Source organism: Microcaecilia unicolor, chromosome 2 (genome assembly GCF_901765095.1).
Source record: "Microcaecilia unicolor chromosome 2, aMicUni1.1, whole genome shotgun sequence".
NCBI classification, from domain to species: Eukaryota; Metazoa; Chordata; class Amphibia; order Gymnophiona; family Siphonopidae; genus Microcaecilia; species Microcaecilia unicolor.
In genome coordinates, this window is record NC_044032.1 from 229,994,073 (window position 1) to 230,020,355 (window position 26,283).

General features: G+C 42.8%; 1 protein-coding gene across 7 annotated transcripts in view; it reads right to left on the bottom strand.

Annotated features, from left to right (window-relative positions):
- The window catches only part of PTBP3 (polypyrimidine tract binding protein 3), a 286,927-nt gene that overhangs the window by 19,438 nt on the left and 241,206 nt on the right, over nucleotides 1-26,283 (bottom strand). For all 7 annotated transcript variants that reach the window (XM_030193767.1, XM_030193771.1, XM_030193768.1 and 4 more), the window contains 3 exons: nucleotides 19,045-19,078; nucleotides 8,347-8,439; nucleotides 2,019-2,235 (listed from right to left, as the gene is read on the bottom strand). In XM_030193767.1, coding sequence (XP_030049627.1) covers nucleotides 2,019-2,235; nucleotides 8,347-8,439; nucleotides 19,045-19,078 — 344 coding nt within the window. The remainder of the gene's footprint in view (nucleotides 1-2,018; nucleotides 2,236-8,346; nucleotides 8,440-19,044; nucleotides 19,079-26,283) is intronic.

A 26,283-nucleotide genomic window follows, 5' to 3' on the forward strand; every position in this document is an offset into this window, starting at 1 on the left:
TATGCAAACACAATACCACTAATGGCGGTCGCTATTTGCATTCTCTGTGTATAAGCGAAATAATGAATGCCGAACGCATGAATAAGAACAGACTGTATGTTTAATTCATATATATATATATATATATATATATATATATATATATTTAGACTGATTGCTATTCCTTTTATTCAATTTGACACTAATTTATCTCTTATTTGCGTATTTCAATTTGTGGTTTTGCTATATCAAATTAGATTTTGTTTTCAAAATCTCTTGATGCTATTGAGATGTTTCTTTTGATTGTGGTTTCATTTGAATCTCTCTTAGATCCATTGGACTCCTGATGCAGGCAGCAATGCAGAAACACAGCCCGTGTTGAGCCCCCGGTGCTTGAATGATTAGAAATCTGAACCCTAATGTTTGTATGACTATAATAAACCTATAACTGTTTATTTTAATAAACGAACACTGATTTTAGAAAACCAGGTTTCCTCTCCACTATAGTTTTCTTTGGTCATCTCCACAGTTCTTTTCATACCATGTAGTTTGTGGAGTTTGGTTCTTCTCCTGTTTTTGTGTTAATAAGCTACTAGATACATTATTTTAGGCTTGTCCAAGTTCAGTCCTTGAAGGCTACAAGCACACCAAGTTTTCAGGATATCCCTAATGAATATGCATATAGCATAATAAATCACTTGACACTAGTTAAACCTTTATTAAAATCTTCAAAACCACTTATAATTAATATGATAAGCAAAATTATTAAAACAATCTGACTGCAGAAGTCACTCCACCTACAATCTAATGCACTCATAAATTGTCCATACTATTGACTCATAAGGCACAAATCCTGGATGATCCAAAGTCACAATTCAACAAACCATGTCAATGACGAAAATCCAAGGTAATGATGAAACCTTCCAACTTGCTTGAAATGTTCGTTCTACTTTCAGAATCCTCAGTCAATGGGTGTTGACAGCTGCCAATTGATGACGCTGTAGTTAAATCCGCACCAACTTGCTTAAAGAAAAATCAACACCCAGTCGAATACGAGTGCTTAATAAAAAGGTCACTGCCGAAGTACAGAAACACCAATGCTCAAATTGAGCCCCCCATCACATCAGCAAATACACAGCCAACAGTCCAGGCCCGACATGACATCATGTTTCACCCCTAGGCGTTATCAAGAGCCAGACCTAAAAAGATTTCACAAAACCACTTACACCACACTGCGATGAAGTATGCTGACGGTAGGAATCCCATCCGCCACCAAAAGCTGAATCAACCATACTCCATCGCAGTGTGATGTCTTTTTAGTTCTGGCTCTTAATAATGCCTAGGGGCGAAACATGATGTCATGTCGGCCCTCGACAGTTGGCTGTGTATTTGCTGATGTGATGGAGTGCTCAGTTTGAGAATTGGGGTTTCTATATTTTGGCGGTGATCTTTTTATTAATCACTCATATTCGACTGGGTGTTGATTTTTCTTTAAGTTGGTGCGGATTTAACTACAGCGTCATCAATTGGCAGCTGACTGGGGAATTTTGAACAAACATTTCAAGCATGTTGGAAGCTTTTATCATTACCTTGGATTTTATTCATGGACATGGTTTGTTGAATTGTGACTTTGGATAATTCAGGATTTGTACCCTGTGAAACAACGGTATGGACAATTTATGAGTGCATTAGATTGTAGGTAGAGTCACTTCTGCAGTAAGATTGTTTTAATAATTTTGCTTATCATACTAATTATTTAAGTGGTTTTGAAGATTGTAATAAAGGTTTAACTAGTGTCAAATGATAATTTATTTTGCTGTATTGATTTTTTCACTATCACTTTATAGATTGTGAACCCAGTTATTTTGTTATATTAATGAATATGAATGAGAGACCTGCTTACAAATGGATGTAGTGGGCATGCAAAATTTTCTCATGCATAATCATCCTGAAAACCTGGCCTGTTGCAGCCCTCAAAGACTGAATTTGGACAAGAATGCACTATACAATGTTCTGAGGTGGTCTGTCTGGGTACATACGGGATGTTGGACAGATGGAGGGTTGCAGATGGAGGGAAGATATTCAGGAAGTTTTTTGAGCCTGGCTTCTTGAAACGATGCAGAGGACTGTTGCTATAGTCCTTAGTCAGACCTTGGTCTTCATGTCCTTCACGAGGAAGCTGAACAGTCTGATGCCTGGAGAGAGCAATCCTGAGCACTCTTCCATGAAGTCTCTGTCCATTGAGATGGCTCATCGCTAGACAAGAAGAAAATACCCAAGGGACAGAAATCAGAGCAGGTACATGAACTTGTGAAAAATAAGATTAGCATGGCACTGACTTCATGCTATAAACCTAGACCAGCAAGACATTCCAATAGAGATAAATATATTAATCCTATTTGTTCAAAGAGCTTAAATTTACTAAAACATATTAGCAATACACATATCAAGATTGTCTTCATATACTAATTTGTTTCACGGCCAATAAAAATAGAAATATATAAACTAAACCTATATATTTTATTTCTTTAAAACCAAATCAACCTTAGGCTATTAAACCTTAGGCTGTACCTCTCATTGGGGCTGTGCGGGATTGAAAACTGATGAAAAACCGCTATAAAAAGTCATTCCGCCCCCCACCGCAATAATAAAAACAAAAGTGCAGTTGAGGCCAGCCATCGAAAAAAGCCATCCGTTTTCGCCATCATTCACCTCCACAATAATAAAAAACGTCTTTTTTGGCCGTGCTTCCACTCAGCTGAGAAACCTGGAAGTCTCTGAGCCAATCACAGCACCTACCTGATATTGTCTACAATTTTTAAGGCTTGTTGCTTAATCAATTTAATTAGCACTGGGAAACCTCTCTGTGTCTGTCTGTCTGTCTTTCTGTTCCTGCCAAACTCTGATAGAGGGGAGGGGCATTTTTACATAGCTGACACTGCTATAATTATTGGCAATATCTAGATTTATTTAAAAGGAAAGTTATTAATATCTTAGGGCAGTTTTAAAAAGTATAATAAATTGTAAAGTGCTGGATCAGACACTACCATTTTGGTCCATTCAACTAGAGAATTCCCTTGATAGCAGCACTTAAGCTGACCCATTGGGACTTATAATCCCACCCACCCTCCCCACAACCCACCCACCCCAGGGTTGTCCACTCATTTATAGACAAACCAAACCTTATTAACTTTACTCCACAGTCATACACAGGCAGTCTTGCAGGCGGATACTCCAACATAGTACACCTGTTCATACCCATTTCAACCAATCAGGATGACTTTTATTCGCTGCAATAATTGTGCTGCTTTGGTTTCAAGGCCAATCATCTGGAAACTTAAAGCTTGTCCTATCTGCCTTCAGCTATCTACTTTAAAACAAGAGCTATATAAAGTAATGCAAGAATTAGATGCAATTAAAGCAACTTATAGGACTGTGCAGAATCATAACTTCTCACCACTGCCTCAGAGAATAAAACCACAAAGGAACAGATGGCTCACAGTAGGCTCAGGCAGAATTCATCATGTGACACAGAAGCATCCACCCGCACAAGTGTTGCCACTACAAAATTCTTTTGCTCCACTACAGCACTGTGATGTTTCTGAAACTAAAATTGAAGCAGAAAAAAAAGAAAAAGCAAAGAAGAGGGAACAAAAAGAGGAGAAGGTACCCAAAGACAAAAGACACTCACAAATCACTAAACCCAAAACACATACTAGGAAATGTAGTTGGAAAGCAATGACCACAAATGCTCACAGTCTAAGCAATAAAATTCATGACCTTCAAGCCCTGATGTTGGAGACTGACTTGGACATAGTTGCAGTCACAGAGACATGGCTCCATGGTTCCCATGAATGGGATGTAAACATACCAGGCTATAATCTTTTTAGGAAGGAGAGGGACGTAAAGGTGGAGGACTAGCTCTGTATGTGAGAGATGATATCGCAGCAACTGAAATGACAGGGAAGTGGGGAAAGGAAGAAGCAATATGGATCACCTTAAAAAGAGAGGATAGAACCTTGGTCCACGTGGGTGTTGTCTATAGACCCCCGACACAATTGGAAGAACTAGATAAAGATCTGATCGCTGATATTCAAAAGTTGGGGAAGAAAAGAGAGGTGCTGCTGTTGGGAGATTTTAATCTGCCGGATGTAGATTGGAAGGTTCCGTCTGCAAAATCGGAAAGAAGTAGAGAGATTGTGGATGCTTTCCAAAGTGCTCTGCTCAGACAAATGGTGAACGAACCCACGAGGGAGGGAGCCACGTTGGATCTGGTGCTCACGAATGGGGATAGTGTGTCAAATGTCCGAGTGGCTGCACACCTGGGAAACAGTGACCATCAAACGGTTTGTTTTGATGTAACAGCTCATGTGGATGGCAGCCACTCCAAACTCAAAGTCCTGGATTTCAAGCGAGCTGACTTTAACAAAATGGAAGAATACCTGAGGAAGGAGCTGATGGGCTGGGAGGACATACGAGAAGTGGAAGGACAGTGGTCCAGGCTAAAAGAAGTAATAAACAGGGCCACAGACCTTTATGTAAGGAGGGTAAAAAAAAGCAAGAGAAAAAGGAAACCGATATGGTTTTCAAAGCAAGTGGCTGAGAAAATAAAGGCTAAAGAGTTAGCGTTCCAGAAATACAAAAAATCTAAAGTAGAGGAACACGGGGAGGAATACCGGATGAAACTGAAAGAAGCCAAGAGAGAGGTACGTCTGGCGAAGGCGCAAGCGGAAGAACAAATGGCTAGAAATGTACGGAGGGGAGACAAAAACTTCTTCAGGTATATTAGTGAAAGGAGAACGACTAAAAAGGGGATTGTGAGACTAAAAGATACAGCAAAACGCTATGTAGAAAATGATGAAGAAAAAGCCAATTTGCTAAATAGATACTTTTGTTCTGTTTTTACTGAAGAAAATCCTGGGGAAGGACCGAGAGGGACTGGCAAAAGTACACCTGAAAACGAAGGGGATAGAGCACCGTTCACGGAAGAGAGTGTATATGAACAACTTGGAAAGCTAAAGGTGGACAAAGCCATGGGGCCGGACGGGATCCACCCCAGAATACTGAGGGAGCTCAGAGAGGTTCTGGCGGGTCCTCTTAAAGATTTGTTTAATAAATCCTTGGAGACGGGAGAGGTTCCGAGGGATTGGAGAATGGCGGAGGTGGTCCCTCTTCACAAAAGTGGGGATAGGGAAGAAGCTGGAAACTACAGGCCGGTAAGCCTCACTTCGGTTATTGGAAAAGTAATGGAAGCCATGCTGAAGGAAAGGATAGTGAATTTCCTGGAAGCCAATAAGTTGCAAGATCCGAGACAACATGGTTTCACCAAAGGGAAGTCGTGCCAAACGAATCTCATTGAATTCTTTGACTGGGTGACGGGAGAATTAAATCAAGGACGTGCTATGGACGTCATCTACTTAGATTTCAGCAAGGCTTTTGACACGGTTCCCCACAGGAGGCTCTTGAATAAACTAGAAGGGCTGAAGATAGGACCCGAAGTGGTGAACTGGATTAGGAACTGGTTGACGGGCAGACGCCAGAGGGTGGTAGTGAATGGAGTTCGCTCGGAGGAGGGAAAGGTGAGTAGTGGAGTGCCTCAGGGATCGGTGCTGGGGCCCATTCTGTTCAATATATTTGTGAGTGACATTGCCGAAGGGTTACAAGGTAAAGTTTGCCTTTTTGCGGATGACACCAAGATTTCCAACAGAGTGGACACCCCGGAGGGAGTGGAAAACATGAAAAAAGATCTGAAGAAGCTGGAAAAATGGTCTAACGTTTGGCAATTAAAATTCAATGCGAAGAAATGCAAAGTGATGCACTTAGGGAGTAGAAATCCAAGGGAGGCGTATGTGTTAGGTGGGGAGAGCCTGATAGTCACGGACGGGGAGAGGGATCTTGGGGTGATAGTATCTGAGGACCTAAAGGCTATGAAACAGTGCGACAAAGCGGTGGCCGTAGCGAGAAGGTTGCTAGGCTGTATAGAGAGAGGTGTGACCAGCAGAAAAAAGGAGGTTTTAATGCCCCTGTATAAGACGTTGGTGAGGCCCCACCTGGAGTATTGTGTTCAGTTTTGGAGGCCGTACCTTGCGAAGGATGTTAAAAAAATGGAAGCGGTACAAAGAAAAGCTACGAGGATGGTATGGGAGTTGCGTTCCAAGACGTATGAAGAGAGACTTGCTGACCTGAACATGTATACTCTGGAGGAAAGGAGGAACAGGGGTGATATGATACAGACGTTCAAATATTTGAAAGGTATTAATCCGCAAACGAATCTTTTCCGGAGAGGGGAAGGTGGTAGAACGAGAGGACATGAAATGAGATTGAAGGGGGGCAGACTCAGGAAAGATGTCAGGAAGTATTTCTTCACGGAGAGGGTGGTGAACGCTTGGAATGCCCTCCCGCGGGAGGTGGTGGAGATGAAAACGGTAACTGAATTCAAGCATGCGTGGGACAGGCATAAAGGAATCCTGTGCAGAAGGAATGGATCCACAGAAGCTTAGCTGAAATTGGGTGGCGGGGGGAAGAGGGGTTGGTGGTTGAGAGGCTAGGATGGGGGAGGGCAGACTTATACGGGGTCTGTGCCGGAGCCGGTGATGGGAGGCGGGACTGGTGGTTGGGAGGCGGGAAATACTGCTGCACAGACTTATATGGTCTGTGCCCTGAAAAAGACAGGTACAAATCAAGGTAAGGTATACACATGAGTTTATCGTGGGCAGACTAGATGGACCGTGCAGGTCTTTTTCTGCCGTCATCTACTATGTTACTATGTTACTATGTTTAGCTCAGCGGGGGGGGGGGGGGGGGGGGGGTGAGCAGTGCCGCGTCTTCGTGTATTTGGCATGCGCAGAGCAGCCAGCATAACACTTTGCTGCTCTGTTTTATGATGGAATAGAGAATGCAAGTGAGCTACAACGAGTAGCTCATTTGCATTCCCTTTCCTTGATACATAGCCGTTCCCTACCGATTCGCTACGGAATTCGGTAGGGAATGGCTCTAACGACGACTTTAGTGCATCTGGCTCTGAGCCTCGAGTGGAATACTGGTGGAAGAAACACCAGAGGATTCACTGAAAGCATGACAAGAGAGGTTAAGAAGAAAACCAAGAGAAAGCAGAAACTCAATTAGGTAGAGTGTATCAAGGAACACTAAGAGATAAAGTGTCAAAAGATGTAGACAGGTCAAGGATGATGAGGACAGCCTTTAATCTTGGTAATAAGGAGGTCAGTAGACATTAAGGGAAGAGTAGTTTCTTTTCAAAATCTTTTATTTATAAACCTTTAAAAATATTAGACAAAGCAATACACTTGTACAGAAAAGTGATCAAAGTAAAAACACTAGAGTGAAACAAGATCACGCCTAAACAAAAAAAAAAAAAAAGAAAGATCAGTCAATATGTTGAAACAGGGTTCATATATAATGTAATGAGCAGGGGCGGGCCAAGGCAACCTACCACCTGAGGCAGGGATGAGATGTTGCCCCCTCTCCCCCCCCCCCCCCCAAGTCCAACATCTTTCCACATTCTCTTTGTCAACTCTCTCCCCTCTCCCAAGGCCATGGTCTGGCATCTCTCCCCCTTCCTTCCTCAACCAACCTCCCCAAGCCTACCTCCTTTTGTTGTTGTTGTTGTTTTCAAAAGTCAGCGGTGGCAGCAATCCCCATACGCTGCCCTGCCGCCGGCACTGGAGTCTCCTCTGTACTGAGGGTTGCCTCTGAGGAAATAGGAAGTTACGTCAGAGAGGCGGCCTGCAGTATAGAGGAAATGCTGGTACCAGGGCAGTGTATAGGGATCGCTGCTGCCACCGTCTTTTGAAAAACAAAAAAAAGTAGACTGGGGAAGGGAGTTCAGGAAGGAAGGAAGGGGGGAAGGATGCCACTCCATAAAGAGTGTCGTTTGAGGCCCCCACCTCAGTTGGCCTAATGGTAGGGCCACCACTGCTAATGAGAGAGCTACTTTCCATCAGAGTCATCACCATCAGCAAGGATTCTCCTAATGGTCTCTTAGTTACCAGAAAGGCTGTAAGGTGGAGGGTTCAAAGAAAACATACTTCACAGAATGGTATCTTATGACGCATTTGTAAGGATATCTTAAAAAGAAAGTATCACCAATCTGAAGAACTCTTGATCTCAGAAATCTAAACTGTTTACAATGCTTCTGTGTATTCCTAGAAACATTGGGAACAATTCTGATCTTGAAGGCAAAAGAAGTTTAGCAAATCTCAAACTATTTGAAATGAAAGGAAGTCAAGACAGCAAACTTTTTTCAGAATGTCTCTTTCAAGATTTTAACTGGTAGATGGAAGGAAAGCTTTATATGCAAATTCCTGAAAATACTTTGCAAATACAATTCATTATAGTATCAAAACTCACCAAGTTGTGCTTGTGTTGCATCTGCCATTTGCACTAAGGCATTTTCCTTTTTGTTAAAGAGGATCTTCACACGATGCACATCACCATATACTCCTAAGATTGGGAAAAAATACTTCAACTCTTTATTTGTGCCAACTGTCTTTATTTATCCACTGTATTAATTTAAGAGATTTCTACTTTTTTTCCCCCTGAACATCACTAATAGAAATAAATGATACCCAATCTGTTACATAAACTAAGGGCCCTTTTACAGAACGGTAGTAAGTGGGCTTACTGCTCACTCATCCGGGACTTCTGCTGGCCCAACGCGGCGCCAGTGGCAGTCCCGCCCTGAGCACACGTCATTTCCGTGGGGAAAAAGAAAACCCCCGGAAATGGCTTGTGCGGCAATAACACGGCGGTAATCGGGCATCACCGCACGCTGCTCGGTTTACCCCGGGTTAGCGTGGGAGCCCTTATCGTCACCTCAATGGGTGGCAGTAAGGGCTCCCTGCAGCATGGCCATGCGATAAGAGTTGTCTCACCGCCTGGCTATGTGCGCTGGGGGCTTTTTCTTTTACCCGCTGTGGTAAAAAAGGACTTGGCGCATGGGAAAAACAGCCCCTGCCGCTAGCACAGGGTCTTTTTTCCCCGCAACTTGGTGAAAGGACTCCTAAGAAATTAACCCTAGAAGTTAAGGAACATCTCGATGTGCAGTTACTGCTGCACTAGGAAATTAGGCATTTTAAGGATGAGCTGCATATCAGGCTCCGTTATTTATTTATTTATTTTTAACAGTCTTAAGAATGTAACTAGATGTGTAGATATGATTTTTAAAAAACCCAAAGCAACAACTTTAAGCACTTAAGAATATTATCACAAATACTTAACAATGAAATATGTATGCATTACCAGGAAACATAATCAGTAAACCAAAGAAAAAAAAAGAAATAAAAATGATTACAGTCCAAAACAGGATCAAAGAAGGCAAGAGCAGGCAAAGCACAAAGAAATAACTCTATTTCCTGCTGTGAATGGATGCCAAATACAAGCCTGCCGAAAGCTTAAGCCCATTTTTCTGTCAATTTACCCTAACTCCTAGATCTGGGTCAATTATCTTTTTTTTTTTTCTTTAAATATTTCAGGCACTGAATAAACAAAATACACACAATGGCATTCCAATGTACTTAAACTGCCCAATACAAGGTACCTGGAACATTGCAACTGCTCTCTAGGGTGCACCAACTAGCACATCATTAATTTGAGAGCACCACACACCCCTCAACTGGGATTGAACCAAGCTGCTGTACATTTAAAAAGGCGATAGAAAAGCTTTTAAACTAGAATCTAGGGGGAAAGCTGATAGTTGTTCAGGAGCACGTGGTTCAGAGTAAGGTATCTTTGAAAGACACTATCAAAACAAAGAAGCTAGGGCATCCTGATAGAGAGGTTGCAACAAAGGGAAAGGTAAGTCAAGAGCCTTTCATAGAGCAGAATAAGAATGGCAAATTATCCTTGTCAACTGCTAAGCAGCTTGTGAATACGAACAAGAAATAGACTTTGAAATATTTGTATACAAATGCCAGTATCCTAAAAAATAAGATGGGAGAGTTAGAATATATAGCACTAAATTAGGAAGTAGCTGTGATAGGTATCTCAGAGAACTGGTGAAGGGAGATAACCGATGGGACACTGTAAGGGGCACTTTTGATATGATGTCTAAGTCCAAATTGACACATTTTGCTGAAAACTTCAAGAAACGTCTAGCTCACAGTCATAATCAAACCAGAAAAATGTTTAAAAATTTCTGGTTCAATTTTGAACTAAACATTTTCATGCTCAACACAACCATCTGTAAGTATCATTAAAAAAAAAAATCAAGTCCCAGGGAAAATGCAGAAACGCAAGCCACAGGGCCATTTGTCCGACAGCATTCCTAGTAAACTGGTCACACAGATATCTCATCAGTGCCAAGGGGCAGCCTAGTGGTCAGTGCAGTGGACTTCACATAAAGGGACCCAGGTACAAATCCCACCTAAACCCCATTCATATTGTATGGTGAGCTCCATAAAATTTAAAGGTCCACCACTACAATAGTCCTCATGCTTGCACGTCACTTATATATTTAGGTACAGGAAGAATTTCTATGTTCCAAGAGGGCTAAAATATTTGTACTAAAATTAAAAACTTATTTAAACCCAGGTCCCATTGTTCACTGCCCACTAGGCTACTCCATCCACTTTTTTTGCTGCTTTCTTAGAAATGGCCATAATATCTGGAGCTGTCATAGAGCCTGGTATCTACTGTCACTGCCACACCTTTGAAGGGTTGAAGGGGGTCAGTGACCACTGTGGGATTAAGAAGGCAGGGGGTCATGCCTTAATTCCTCCAGTGATCAGCTGGTCAGGGCCTCTTTTTCTGACTTAGTCATGACTAAAACAGGTCTAGATAAAAAATTTTTTTTAAAAAAGTACTCCACTTTTGCCCTGGACCTCTCTTTCTGTTCCATTATTGCTGAAAAATATCCAGATTTCAAGCCTGCCCAAGTACCACTCAAAATACGCCTCTAACACACCCCCTTGTTATTTAGACGAACTGCAGAGTAAAACTCATGACTTAGACATTTTTGCAAGAAAAACATACATCTGCTGCTTTGTGTCTTTTTTGAAAATGAGCACCTATTTTACAAGGGTACAAATTATAGCATAACGATAGGGAGGGAGGGAGTGGTGTTATATGTTAAAGAAGAACTTGAAACTAACAGAACAACAATTCAGCAAGAAACTGACAGAAATTCAACATGTGAAGGGAAAGAGAATACTGGTAGGGCTATACTACCATCCGCCAGGCCAGAACGAACAGATAGATGATGAAATGTTAGGAGAAACGAGAGAATTTAGTAAATTTGGCAACAGTATAATAATGAATGATTTCAGTTAACCACTACCAAAAAATTGAAGTCAGCAGTGTTAAACCACAGTGAAATCATAGGTATATAACTGCCAAACAAAATCTGTATTGTGAAAAATGAATGTAAAACAGGGGCATGGGCATAAAAGATAAGAATGAACACTCTGCCATTCTTCAGCAGGTAAGTTGATTGAATTTGTGATCACTTTTGGCTCTGTGGTTTTGTTTTGTTTTCAACCATATTAAAGATCTGTTTTGAGACTATGCCTGCATATTTGATTGATATGAATACTTACTGAACGTATCAAAAGTGATATCATGGCTCCAGGACAGAGGGCGAAACAGTTAGATGCACAGGTGGTGTGCTCATCTATCCTTCATGTTCAAGGTAAAGGCCAAATGGAGCTGAATGCATGGATGGTGTCAGTGGTTTTATTTTTGACTGACAACTATATTAAGCCTTGCCTCTTTTTGACATTATTGTCTAAAGGTTGTGGCTTGCATATCTGATGTCTTTTTTATACATATTTTTATGTATTTATAAATGTTTATGGCATTTGTTTTTCACAATACAGATCTGGTTTGGATTGTGATTTCAATTACCCCAAAACTGACTGGATAGAGGTCACATCAAAAGATGCCAAGGAAGTAAAGTTCCTAGATGGAATAAATGACTGCTTCATGGAGCAGTAGGTTCAGGAGCTAAGAGAGGAGATGACAAGACTAAGAAGCATCTGCGACAACCAGAAATCCATCCCGGAAATGCATCTTGAGGTATCGTGGATCTCATAAGAATAACCATACTGGGAGAGACCAATGATCCATCTAGACTAGTACCCTGTTTCCAACAGTGGCCATTCCAGGTCACAAGTGCCTGACAGAAACCCAAATAGTAGTAACATTCCATGCTACCAATCCCAGGGAAAGCAGTGGCTTCCCAATGTCTGTCTCAATATCAGACTATGGACTCTTCCCTCCAGGAACTTATCCAAAACTTTTTTTAAACCCAGATACGCTAACTGCTGTTACTACATCTTCCTGCAAAAAGTTCCAGAGATCAACTATTAGTTGAGTGAAAAAATATTTCCTCCTATTTGTTTTAGAAGTATTTCCGTATAACTTCATTTAGTGTCCTCTAGTCTTTGTACATTTTGAAAGAGAAAAAAAAAATCGATTCCCTTCTACTCGCTCTACACCACTCAGGAATTTATAGACCTCAATCATATCTCCCCTCAGTCGTCTCTTTTCCAAGCTGAAGAGGCCTAACCTCTTTAGCCTTTCCTCATATGAGAGGAGTTCCATCCCCTTTATCATTTTGGTTGTTCTTCTTTGAACCTTTTCTAACTCTATTTTTTTTTTTAATACAGTGATCAGAACTGAACGCAATACTCTAGGTGATGTTACATCATGCAGCAATGGAGGCATTATAGTATTCTCAGTCTTACTTACCATCCCTTTCCTAATAATTCCTAGCATTCTGTTTGCCTTTTTGGTCGCTGCTGCACACTGCACAGAAGATTTCAGCGTAAAGTCTAGATTGACATCTAGATCTTTTTCTTGGGTGCCAACGCCCAAGATGGACTCCAGGACCAGTGTTCTTCCCTATGTGCATCACTTTGCATTTGTCCACATTAAATTTCATCTGCCATTTGGATGCCCAGTCTTCCATTTTCCTAAGGTCTTCCTGCAATTTCTTTTACAGTCTGCATGTATTTTAACAACCTTGAATAGGTTTGAGTCACCTGCAAATTTAATCACCTCACTTGTCATTCCAATTTCCAAATAAAATATGTTAAAATAGCAGTGGTCCCAGAACAGATCCCTTTGGCATTCCACTATTCACCCATTGAGAGAAATGGCCATTTAATCCAACCCTCTGTTTTCTATTCAATAACTAATTCCTTATCCACAATAGAACACTGCCTCCTATCCCATGACTTTTTAATTTTTTCAGTAGTCTCTCTTGAGGAACCCTCCAGGAAAGGCAGAAGGAAACGTTCTGAAAGAGGATAACTGGTTACAGATCACCAGATCCTGCAAAATCAATTTCCCAACTCCATCGTCTATTGAACCAAAGAGCCGGTTTGCAGCCCTGAAGGTAGAAGATCTGAAAATATCTCGAGAACAGGAGGAAACAAATCTCAAAAATCCCATAAGAAGTGAAAGGTAATGGTACAACTCTTCTGAGGGGTACAGAGGCACCCATTTGCCTAACAGATGTGATGTCTAGCGAGGTGTGCTGTCTGCCTGGTGCCAAGATTTGAGATGTAGCAGAAAGTTTGCCAAGACTCATCAAGCCTACTGACCATTATCCTATGTTGTTCATCATGCTGGCACAAATGATATTGCTAGGTATCTTACTGAATGTATCAAAATGACTTCATGGCTCCAGGACAGAGGGTGAAACAGATGCACAGGTGGTGTTCTCATCTATTCTTCATGTTGAGTGTAACGGCCAAATGGAGCTGAATGTGAGGATGGTGTCAATGTCAGCACTTTAGTTTTCTAGACCATGGGATGATTTTCCCAGAGCTACTGAGCAGAGACGGTGTCCATCTATCAAAGAAGGGATGAAGTGTATTTTGTAACAAACTGTCTAACGTATTAAAGAGGGCTTTAAACTAAATTCACTGGGAATTGGTGAAAAAAGCCCCAAAGTCATTAACAGCCCTCAGGAATGTAAGACATCAAATACCTTTATAGAAATAGGAAAAAGGCAATATCTGGAGAGCTTGTATACCAATGCCCGTAGTATGGGAAAAAGTTTCTAGATCTAGAAGCAGTAATGGTAGAAGTCAACTTGGATTTAGTGGTGGTGACACAGACATGGTTCACAGAGAAACTTGACTGGGGTATAGTTATACCAGGCTATAATCTATTCAGGAAGGCCAGGGTAGGCAAAAAGGGCGGAGGGATGGCATTATATGTTAAGAATAATATTAAAGTGACAGAATTGCAGGACATATGGGGTAAGGAAGAAGCACTGTGGTTTAATCTGGAAAGAGGGAATGAAAACATTGTATTTACACTGGTGTGAAACACAGGCCTCCTTCACAGTCAAAAGAAATGGACAGAGATTTAATTGAAGACATTCACAAGATAGCTATGAAAGGTGAAGTACTACTAATAGGTGATTTTAATATGCTGGACATTGATTGGGGCATCCCTGTTGCAGAACTGCTTCAGCAGTTGGTAATGGAACCCACGTTGGATGGAGCTATTCTGGACCTGGTACTTACAAACAGGGAGAGTGTTTCTGATGTTATAGTGGGTGATCATGAATGGTGTGGTTCAATATTAAGACATAGGAAGAAAGGGCTTATTCAAGATTGAAGGTTCTAGACTTCAAAAGAACTAACTTTGTCAAGAAATGGGAATACTTCAAGGAGGAGTTAGTTGGATGGGAACAGATGAAGGAAGTAGAACAGAAGTGGGCAAAACTGAAAGATGCCCAGAGATCAGAAGCAAATGTGAGTGCTAGAGGCTAATAGCGCCATACTAGTGCCCATGTTTGCTCCAGTTGATGATCAGAGCTGGTGAGCACATGTAACAATTCGCTTGCCAGCTCTGAACGCAATGAGCATGCAAATGCATACTAAACAGGGTATTACCTATTCCTCCCCAATGCTCAGTGGGCAGCGTGCCAAATATTGGTGCTGCTCCCGCAGCAAACCCTATGCCAGCACAGATCTGGTGTTATGATTTGCGGACAATTGAGGAGGAATGAGGAGCCCTGACCAGCATGCATTTGCATGCTGGCAGGCCCCTACCCCTCCCCAAAAGTGATCAAGGCCATGGTGGCTAGTGCCACCCCCAAGACCCCACACCCCACCAGGGACAGTGACACGGCGGGGGGGGGGGGGGGGGGGGGGGAGGTCCGGTGGACCTCCCGCCCCCCTATCCCCAACACCCAAAAAAAGAAGCCCTGGTGGTCCAAGTGGGCTGCCATCTCAACCCTCATCTTTCATTACAGTCTAGTGGAGCCCTCCCCCTCCCTCCCATACCTCTCTGACAGAGGAAGGAGTAGCACACTCCATCCAGTGTGGTCTTCAAAATGTGCTGGGTGGGGCTTCTCCACCATATAAGGAAGTTTCTTCCTCCAAGCATGTTCAAGCTTTTGTAACACACTTCTCATCTCTCAATTGAGAAGTGAACGAAGAAATTGATCTATCTAGTCCTTTTCATAATAATATTGGATAGAGGAGCAATCTCATCTAAAGCTGTTGTCAACACAATGATCAGAAATAAAAAATTAATTCAAAGGTAGAGGCAGGACCACACCCATCTCAGTTGCCAGTGCCTGAACTAGCCCCCTCATTAGCTCAACCTGACTTAATCCTGGGGGAGGAGTTTCTCTGGCATAATATTGCATTGAACCTAAGATAAAGGGTGCAGAGATGGAGGACATGAGCTAGGATCCTATGGAGTGCGACTTTAATCCACAGGAGTCTGAACCGTTAATGAACTGGAAAGAGTCAGAATTCACTCAGAGAAGATCAGATGGAGCAAATCAAAGTTAAATGAATTTTGTATGAAAGTTGTTAATATTTGTATCCTAACAACCTTAAAATCTGAGACTTCAGGTGGGACAACAAGTTGTAATACAGCAGGTTGCTTTGGATGGTTAAAAGGGAAAGGGGCTGAAGTCTCTATTTTGAGCACTAGAATCTAAGGAATTGGAATTTAAAAGATATAGCTGTTGTTTTGAAATATAAAGAAACTGAACTTAATTTATGTTCCGAAAGAACAAGTGAGCTGAACTTTGTCGGTATAACTGCTTTCTCTACTCCCCCAGCCTAAGAGGCTTAGTACTGGATACAATAATTCTCACCTGGCCCTGCTGAGAAAGTTGGATATAATTTGCATACAACTTGCTGACTCAGTCAAGTTGTAACAAATCTGGGAAATCATTTGCATATGTTGAAAGTACTGATGGTGTGACACAATTTCCTGGATTTCAGGAGTTTATAAGAATAAAAAAAGGAACTGCCATTAAGACTGAACTATTAAGACGTCTATAGCAGAGTTTGTTAAATGTTTTGAAACCGTTAATTTGATGCTGGATATTTCACCCTGAGTGAACCATGAACAAAGAAGTGGGAGCAGGCTTGATTAAGAACAAGTGGCTCTGCCTTGACTACACTTTACCTTCTTCTGATTGGAAAAGCCCTTCAGAGTGCTGTTGGGGCCCTACTCCACCTCACCAACTTTGATTCCACTTTCCAAGGAGTGACAAACTATTAGTTATGATCTGCATCTGTTATTTGGAGAGGGGAGGGTTCTTATTAATTAAATGGTAAACACAATTTGCATCCACAAGAATTGCCAAAGGTCCGTGAAGGTCATGTATGAAGTGTGTCACACAAGTAAGCATTATCAGGTGTGTCCTAACTGAAAAAAAAGGTTGAGAACCACTGCTCTAGACCACAGCAGGCTTCCTAGCCTCATGCACATTAGGAAGTCATCTGCAGAAAGCTTGGCACTACAGGAAATGCACTATCACAAATTTCTGAAACAGTAAATCTGTCTGCTTTGTATATCAAATTCAGATCCCAAAACGTAAATTCCATTTTAGTGACATTCAGTTTGGGGGAACTGCTGTACTTGTTGGTTCTCTCAGTTTCATCTGCACTTTGTGGAAATGAAAATACTAACCTACGATACCTAGACAAATATTTCTTAAATAATGAAATCAACAGTAATTACATTGCAACATATGGCTCTGAGGTGGGTAATAATTCTTCTAGATGATATGCCAAAATATACTCCTCACGCCTTTCTTTATAATGGGTTCCTCTTATTAAGCTGCAGTAAGCACTAACACGTGCTTACTGCAGCTTAAAAGGGCATACAGCAGGGTGCTTTCAGGCAGGGCCGTGCCAACACGGTAAGCGCCGCAGGGGGGCGCCTGCCTTCAAGGGCGCTGCGCCGTCGAGTTGTATTTTAAAAAAACAAAACAAAACCTTACTTCTCCGCTCCATCTCCGATTCCCCGGCGCTTTAAATTTACCTTGCTCCGCCTCTGACGTCTGCGCAGTGTCAGTGAAAGCGCTGTCTGTCTGACGTCTCTCCACCAGCCTTCCCTTCACTCATTCGTTCCCTCTGTGTCCCGCCCTCAAGGAAATGACGTCAGAAGAAGACGGGACACAGAGGGAACGAACGAGCGAAGGCTGGTGGAGAGAAGTCAGGCAGGCAGTGCTTTCACTGACGTTGCGCAGACGTCGGAGGCAGAGAGAGGTAAATTTAAAGCGCCGGGGAATCGGGGATGGAGTGGAGGAGGCTCAGGCTGAATGAGAAGTATGCTCAGAGCCTCCTCTGCAGGCCAAACCCAGCCATTTCCTCCATCGCGCCCCAGACGGCAGCTTGGGGGAGCAGCGCGCGGCTTTTTGGCACCGCCCAGCTCTTCCACGTGCCTTGGAGCCACGCAGGTCCAGAGGGGCGCGCATGTGCGCCAACTGATAGTCTGCAGGGGGGGCGCCAACTGATGGTCTGCAGGAGGGTGCCAGAGACCCTAGGCACGGCCCTGCTTTCAGGCACCCCATGGTAAGTTTCAAATGTGTGTGTGCTATGCACACACTTAAAATTTGGCTGAGGGTGTGTGTCGGGGGGGGGGGGGGGGCAAAGAGTGGGCACACCTATGCTAATCAGTTAGCATGTCATTATTGCCCTGTGCTGATTAGCACAGAATTAGCGTGTGAGCCCTTTCAGTCTACAAAATAGGTGACAGTAAGTGTACATATGCTAATTTTTTGTTAATGACTGCATGCTAATGGCAACAGAAGCGTACACTACAAATCTGAAAAATATTTTGTTCTTCAAAATTGAGAAAAGTGCTTGCTACATATAGGTATAAACTTGAGCCTCAACTGCCCTGGGAAAAGTCATTGATTTTTATAGAATGAACCCATTAGGGCTAATTCTCATTGGCTCTGTGACAGATTGCAAAAACCACAGTGGAAAACAACTCCCAAATGGGAGAAAAAAAAACACCACTAGAAAAAAGTTTAACAATTTGATATACCAACTCTTTCGAAACACGAATCAAGGCAGCTTACATATAACTATTCAGGTATTTGCACTGTCCCTGATGGGCTCACACTCTAAGTATATTGTACCTGGGGCAATGGAGGGCTAAGTGACTTGTCTAGGGTCACACAGAACTGCAGAGTGAATTGAACCTGGTTCCCCAGGATCTAGAAAGAAAGCAAACACCAAATGTAATGTCAAAAATAGCACCAACTTTACTCAATTTTCAAACTATAATAAATACATCAGTTTCAAGGGGAGAAATCACTTTTCTGCAATCTCTTCAATTAGTAAGGTGAAGTTCACTGCTTAAAGCAGCGATTAAAAAGCAAACTACTCAAAGCCCCGAACCTCTATACCTATATACAGCAAGCACTTTCTCAATTTTTAAGAGCAAAATATTTTTCATATCTGTAGTAATCACTCATTGCTCTTCCAAAGGTATTTTGTAACATTAGCACATAGCCATTAGTTTGGTAAATGGAAAATCAGCCATTTTAAAGCCTGCAAAAAGTGGCCTTACTGCGTGGAAAACACATGTGTAAGGGTGCACTAGGCCACCTTTTCCCACAGCTTTGTAAAAGGAGCCCAAAGAGCTCTTTAACTACTCTGCAAAATGTATATTTTTCTCTACACTTGCCTCACGACTCTCCTCATAACTTTCAATAAGTGTTGGCCTTTGGATTTCTATGCATTAATTTTCATATAACAGTGTAAGTCAGTATCTTATCAAAATAATGCAAATATGTTATTAGTTCCACCCTAAATAATCTCAAAACCTTACCAAACAGGATAAAAAGTCCATGAGGCGTGATAGCCTGTTAAAAGAAAAATGAAATACATAAGCATCAGCGAACAGTAACAAATATTTAGCAATCATCAAGGACTGGGCTCCAACCTTAATAGCCGTTTACTTGTTCTCTAGTCCAATAAACTGAATTAAGCATCACAAAAGGTAAATCATGCCATTTAGAGCCTAACACCTAATTCCTGGAAGGAAAATGCACAGATTTCCAGAAACAATCATACACAAAAAATAATAAGGTAGCAAAAGATTCCAGGTCAGAGTTTCAAAGCTGCCAGAAAAATAAACCAGCTGCAGGAACTGGTAATAGGACTGAAGTGATTTGACTTAAGTAGAACCTTAGGGCTCCTTTTACCAAGCAACGGCATAAGAGGTCCTGCGGTGGCATTGGCGCACAGGTTTGCCGCATGCCGAGGGTCCCTTTTACTGCTGCTGGTAAAAGGCTTACAGAAAAAAAATGAAAAGAAAATGGCCGTGCTGCAAGTTCAACACTTGCCATGCTGCCATTTCCTGGGGGAGCCCTTACTGCCTCCCGCTGTAGCACATTGCTGCCTGATTACCACCGGGCATGCCCCGGTGCTAGAAAATACTGAAATATTTTCTAGTGCTGGGAATGGCACTTTGGTAAAGAAGCTTTAATTAGCTGTGGCAGTGGAGGAAACTGGAATACAAGGAAATGGTGGAAAAAGGAAGAAGCATATGGGAGTGTGGGTCACAAATGAAAATGAGACAAGTTAAAATGACAGCTTCAAAGAATTCAGCACCAAAAGCTACATTTAAAAATGGTAAGCACATCTGTATTTAAGCTGGAAAAAATACAGCTATCCTATAATATAATACAAAGAGTGTGAAATGCATTTCAGTATCCCTTTTTAACCTATTATTCCACTTGAGGCTCTCAAGAACATCTGCTCAACGGATTGAAAGATTCTTCATTCAGAAGTTGACAACTTATTGGCTAACATATTTGTGACTAGGCTGAAAAAATGATAAACCCTGCTTATTAGTCATGGATTTTCCTGTTAGGCAAGGTTAATCAAAATCACAAACCTTGACTGTGATCTGTTAAATACGAATAATATGCAGAAATTAAGACCATGATCCAGTACAAGTGTATTGATAAATTTTATTGTCATGCTATTTTTTTTACTTAGTTGGAATACTCAGGGCAATTCTATAACTAGACGCCAACATAAAATGCACCTTCATGGGTAAATGCTACCATGTCACTTAAGTGCTACTCTGCAAATGCCTGCTTAACTTCCATAGTGGGTATCTGCAAGATTGGTTTACACAGGGGCAGAGCATGGGCGGGACAAAGGCGGGGCTCCCACTTATGCAGATAATTTACAGAATACTGCCACATTTACTTAACACTAGCTCTGCAGCTGGCTTAAGTAATCACATCTAAATGCTAGGTGCCTAATTACCCAGTTACACCAGTATTCTAGAAAGCAACATAGGTGCCCTTTTCCTTGAAGAGTAGGCTCCGAACATGTGCCAATTATAGAACTGCCCCCACTGTACCTACAATCAAGCCACTTACTGAATGCCCTTTGTTATCTGCTGCTTTTCTTTTGTTCTCCTGACTTCTTTCAGTTGGTTATCCAGCAGAACCTTTTTCTGAGCAGCCTTTGAGTTGGGTAGTCACATACTACAACTCCTTCAAGGTCTCCTCCCCTAGAGACTTTCAGTTGGGCTTGTCTCTGTGTATCAACTCAGAATATGCATTGGAATACAAATCAGCTCATTGAAAATACATCTACATAGGATTCTAGTTGGCTGCTACAGCGAACGGTAAAAAGCATGCAGAACCCCTTTGTGCATTTCTCGCTGAATACCATGCTCCCTAAACCGGCCAGAACCAGTCAAGATCGCACATAGCTAGCATCTGGCCCTAAGTCAGCTACTTATGTTTTAATAAATATATATGTTCCAACAATAGATCAATCACAAATTTTCAGGGACATTGCCCATCAGCTCTCTTTATTAGATAATCATATCATTATGGGAGTTCAAATGAATATTCCTGTTGATCTGATACTAGATAGGAAATCTTCAGTGAAAATTAAACTTTCCAAATCTACTAATACTTATTTCTATAGCACTACTAGAAGTACACAGCACTGTACATTAAACACATATAAGAGTCTCTGCTTGATAGAGCTTACAATCTAATCAAGACAGACAAATATGGGATTAGGGAATTACTTATGGTGGGAATGATTAAAACAGGCATGGGTACTGAACAAGTGAATAGGTGTTAAAAGCAGCCTCAAAAAGGTGGGCTTTTAGCCAAGATTTGAATACGGCCAGGGACAGAGCTTGACATATTGACTCAAGTCTATTCCAGGCATATGGTGCAGCAAGATAAAAGGAACAGAGTCTGGAGTTGGCTGTGGAGGAGAGGGGTACAAATAAGAGATTTAGCTGATGAATGGCATTCCTAGAGAAGAGTGTAGGGAGAGATAAGAGTGGAGGTATTGAGGAGCTGCAAAGTAAATGCACTTGTCAATAAGAGGAGTTTGAACTGTGTGAGGAAACAGATAGAGAAGCCAATGACTGAGAAGGCTAATGTGAGCATAGCAACATTAATGAAATCTAAGTCGTGCAGCAGAATTTTGAACAGATTGAAGGGGAGAGAGATGGCTCAGTGGGAGACCTCTAAGAAATAAACTGCACTAATCTAAGTGTGAGGATAAGGGTTTTGGTAGTGTGCTCAGAAAGGAAGGGATGAATTTTGGTGATATTATAGAGAAAGAAACAGGTTTTAGCAGTCTGTTGGATTTGGAGAGAGAGGGGGGGGGAGAGAGAGAGAGGGGTCAAAGATGACCCCAAGTTTACAAGCTGACAAGACAGGGAATATGAGAGTTATTCACAGATATAGAAAATGGGAGAAGGAGAGAGGTGGATTTAGGGGGAACATAAGAAGCTCAGTCTTGGCTATGTTCAGTTTCAGATAGCGTGAGACATCCAGGCAGCAATGTCAGATAGGCAGGATGAGACTTGGGCCCAAATTTCTACTGAAATTTCTGGTGTGGCGAGGTAGATATGGGACGCAAAAGCAAAAAGTAGGGAGAGTAGGCTCTTCTCAAACACTGGAGGAGACGTAATGATGGAAATGAAGTCTTTATTGCAAGAAAACAGAAACGACTCAACACAACAGCCGTGTTTCGGCACCCAAGTGCCTTCTTCAGGAGTCTTATGATTTATGGCTGATTAGATGGTGATCAGAGGGGGAAAGAACTGAGGTGGAGAAATTGGAGAGTGAGCAGTTGGAGAAGATGACAAGATCAAGGCAGTGTCCATTCTGGTGAGTAGGGGAGGTGGAGCACAGCTGAAGACTGAATGAGGATGTTAAAGTGAGAAACTGAAAGACATAATAAGAGGGGTCATTTGCATGAATGTTAAAATCCTCAAGAATGAGGAAAGGAGATGGTGCCTCAAGAAAGAAGGAAAGACAGGAGACAAAGCCAGTGAGAAAGGAAGAAAGGGATTTATCAGTGGGTCGATAAATGACTGCTATTCGGTGAGGTAGTGGAATGAATAGGCAGATGACATGTATGTCAAAGGAAGAAAAGCAGTGAGACAGGTAAACAAAAAGAGGAAGAAATCTAAAAGAATGTGAAAGCAGCAGCCCTACACACCTCCTCGGCCAATCATCTCCATGGCACAGGGCAGCCACTGAAGCCAAGTCTCAGAGCAGGCAGATGGAGAGCATGAGAGAAACAGGTCGTGGATGTAGGCAAGTGTGTTGTTGGAGACAGAGCAGATATTCCATAGGGCACATGAGAAAGGCAGGGAACAGGAATAAGATTGAAGACATTGTGGTATGACCTGCACAGGTAGGATAAGAATTGATTTGGAGTACCAGGTTTGGGATTGTTATCCCTAGCATAGAGTAGGAGAAGGAGCATGAGAGTACGGAGAACAGTAGGAGAGGCAAGACAACAGTGTTGAAGTTGAGGTGTATACAGACAGAATGGTGATGGTTGAATGAAAGGAAGAAAATGTTGAAGCTCTGAGAGCTGAGGTGGTAGAAGACAAACGGGATGGTGAGGTGATGAAAGCAGAAAGTGGGTAATGTGGTTTTGAGGTATACAGTGGTGTGAGATGGGGAAAGAGACTGGGAAGAGTTGGTATCAATAGGAGAAAGTGTACTGAAGCCATTGGAAATAGCAGAAAAAGAAAATAAAACCCGTAGAGATAGAGGGGCAGATATTCAGCTAGGCTGCCTCCCACAGTCATAGCTGAGCCTGGATATTCAATGCCGGGCCATTTCCAGTGACCAGCAATGAATATCTGGTTTATTTCTGGCCGGTTCCAACTTAACCGGCCAAGCCAATATTCAGCACTGGCCGGTTAAGTTGGAACCAGACAAAGATAGACCTGTAAATGACGTGGCCAAATTTGGCCACCAAACTTAGACGGCAATGTGCTGAAAAATAGGTGGATAACTGGTTATATCACGCGATATAACCGGCTATCTGCTAGGCGCTAACTGGCAATATTCAGTGGAAGACAACCGACTATCTTGCGCTGAATATCGCCAGATAGCCATTTAAGTACCATTTAACTTGTCAGGTGCTGTTCCTGGCCAGCTAAATGGTTTTGAATATCAGGGGGGGGGGGGGGGGGGGGGAGAGAGAAAGTTTTGTCACACACCACCTGGTAGGCTGCTGGTGGGAGCCCTGGGCAGCAGGAATGGAGGAGACCCTGAGTGGATTGGGGTAGACCTGGGGAGTCACACCAGAGAATGCTGGGAGGAGCATGCAAATGGGCTGCAAGACCTTCTCAGAACTTATTCATTTACTCCTGAATGTAGTTTGACTCCTGGCGACTTCTACACCCAGATACATTAAACTATACATTCATTTCAGTACCACATCAATCATATTCACATCTGTACTATTGGTTCATATCAACTGCCACTATGACCGAGCAAAGAGTCTCCATATGAAAACTGGATACTCAGAGCCCAATTGACCGCTTTGAGATCCAGAATTGGTCTGAAAGAGCCTTCCTTCTTTGGGATGATGAAGTAAATGGAATACAGACCCTTTGTGAGCTCCGAAGGAACTGGACAAATAGCCTGAAGATTGAGAAGCCTTTTTAAGAGTATCCCTGACCACGCTCACCTTGAGGCGAGAACGATGGAGACGCCAGGATGCTGATTGGAAGATGACGCGCAAATTCTAAGCTGTACCCATCTTGAATAACCAGTAGTAGCAGTAGTACACAAAGATTGGAGGGAATTTGAGCCCACCTCTAATAAAACTGGGTTAAATGAGCTCCCACAGGAATCAGAGGCTGGGCCCAGAAACCTTCACTGTGCAGGATGAACGGTAGACTGGAAAAAGGTTCCTGTGTCTCTGCCTCCCCTTTGAGGTCCTCGAAAGGACTGATTTCTCTAAAAGAACCGGGACTGCCACACCAGAGCCACTCTACGTGACCTATAGTGGCAAAAATCGCAACCCCGACCACAGCCCAAAAACAGACCACACCTCAACGCCGGTCCTCAGGAAGCCGCAGCACTTTAGTATCTGCCAAATTGCGGACCAGTTTGTCCAACACTTCACCAAACAACAGAGAACCCTGAAAAGGAAATCTACTGAACTTAGAAGCCACATCCGCTGATCATCCTTGTAGCCAAAGAGACCATCTTGCAGTTAGGCCATAGAGTTAGCTAAGGCTCTCAGTAAATCATAAAAAGCATCTGCCGAAAAGGCCGGTCCCATCTCAGTCTTCGCCACTTCGGTGTCTATCACGGTCAGATCACCTGAAGGCAGAATCTGGCACATCCCACTACGCCTGGACGATGACCCGATATACTGGTGCATAGGAAAGGTCTTGCCTGGCCTTCGAATGCTTTTTCATTAGGAAATCCAACTTACGTCCCTCCACGGCAGGGGGCTCCTCTTCTTCAAAATGTAAAGTAGTGGACACCAAAGAGATTAGACCTTGTAAATCCTCTTTGTAAAAAATTCTAACAACCAATGGATCCTCCCCCGGGAAGAGAGACTCAGCACCCGAGTCTACCAGACCAGAGTCTTCAGCAACCTGTCCTTGTTCCTCAAGAGAGGGCATCTCCTGGTTTGGTTCAGAACCTAGGTCTTCCTCCAGTTCCCAGGACTCCCAAGGTCACTTAGCAGAGACCAGCTGACCCACCACAGACCTTTTCAAAGGAGCTGAAGGAGGGCCCAATTTGTGTAAAAGGAAAGCTTTGTACATCTGCAGGACAAATTCAGGAGGAAAACTCCCTTCCTATTCTGCTGGTAGGACAGGCAGACTCTCCATGCAGCCTGCTCTGCCGAAAGAACCGGCAGAAAGGGAGGCTGGTCTGCTGACACAGACGGGGAAGGCAAGATGGCGGCATTTCCTGCCAAAACGGGAGCCAGTGAGTTATTCTTTCCAACGCCTGCATCCTTACCACCCAAGGCTGCTGCTACCGAGACTGTTACAATTGTGGTCGTGACCCCTCTCAAACTTACCTTATTTTTGGTGGTCAGCTTCTTAGCTGGCTTCTGTCTGTTCTTCCTGAGTCAGCTCTGTCTCTGTGTGCTGGCTGCTTCCAGCGTGGCTCTAATTACTCCACTAAACTGCACCTGTGTGTGTTAAGCCTCTCTGTGCTTCAGTATGCTTCCTGCCTGTGTCCAATAGTTGTGACATCATCAGTCAGGGCCTCGATAAAGTGGTGTTCTTCCATTCAGGGCCTTTGCAAACGCAAAAGGTCCAGGTTAGTGTTGGTGCAGTTTGCACTTTTGCGTTGTCTTGCTTAGCCTTGCTTTATAGTTTGTTCCTAGTAGGTATTCCTTGTTTGTTTGTCTCCTGATTCCTTTCTGGAATCCAGTTCTGTTGGTTCCCTTTCCCTCCTGCCTGAGTACCCTGAATCCCTCCTGTCTGAGAACCCTGAACCCCTTGTGCAGTTAGCACTGCACCCCTGCTTTTGCCTAGGTGCCTGTGGGCACTTCTGAACCCTGTCTGCTTTTGGCTTCCTTTCCCTTCTGTCTGAGAACCTGATTTCTCAGTGCAGTTTGCACTGCAGCCTTTCTTTTGTCTGGGTGCCTGTGGGCACTTCTGTATCCTGGTTCCCTGTTCCCCTTGGGCTTCTACCCTACCCTGGTTAGACAAGCTTGTCTGGAAGTCCTTTTCCCTGTATAGTATCTGTACTTCCTCCGTTCGTGATTGGCTGTCTTCAGCTTCAGTTCCCCTCCTGCT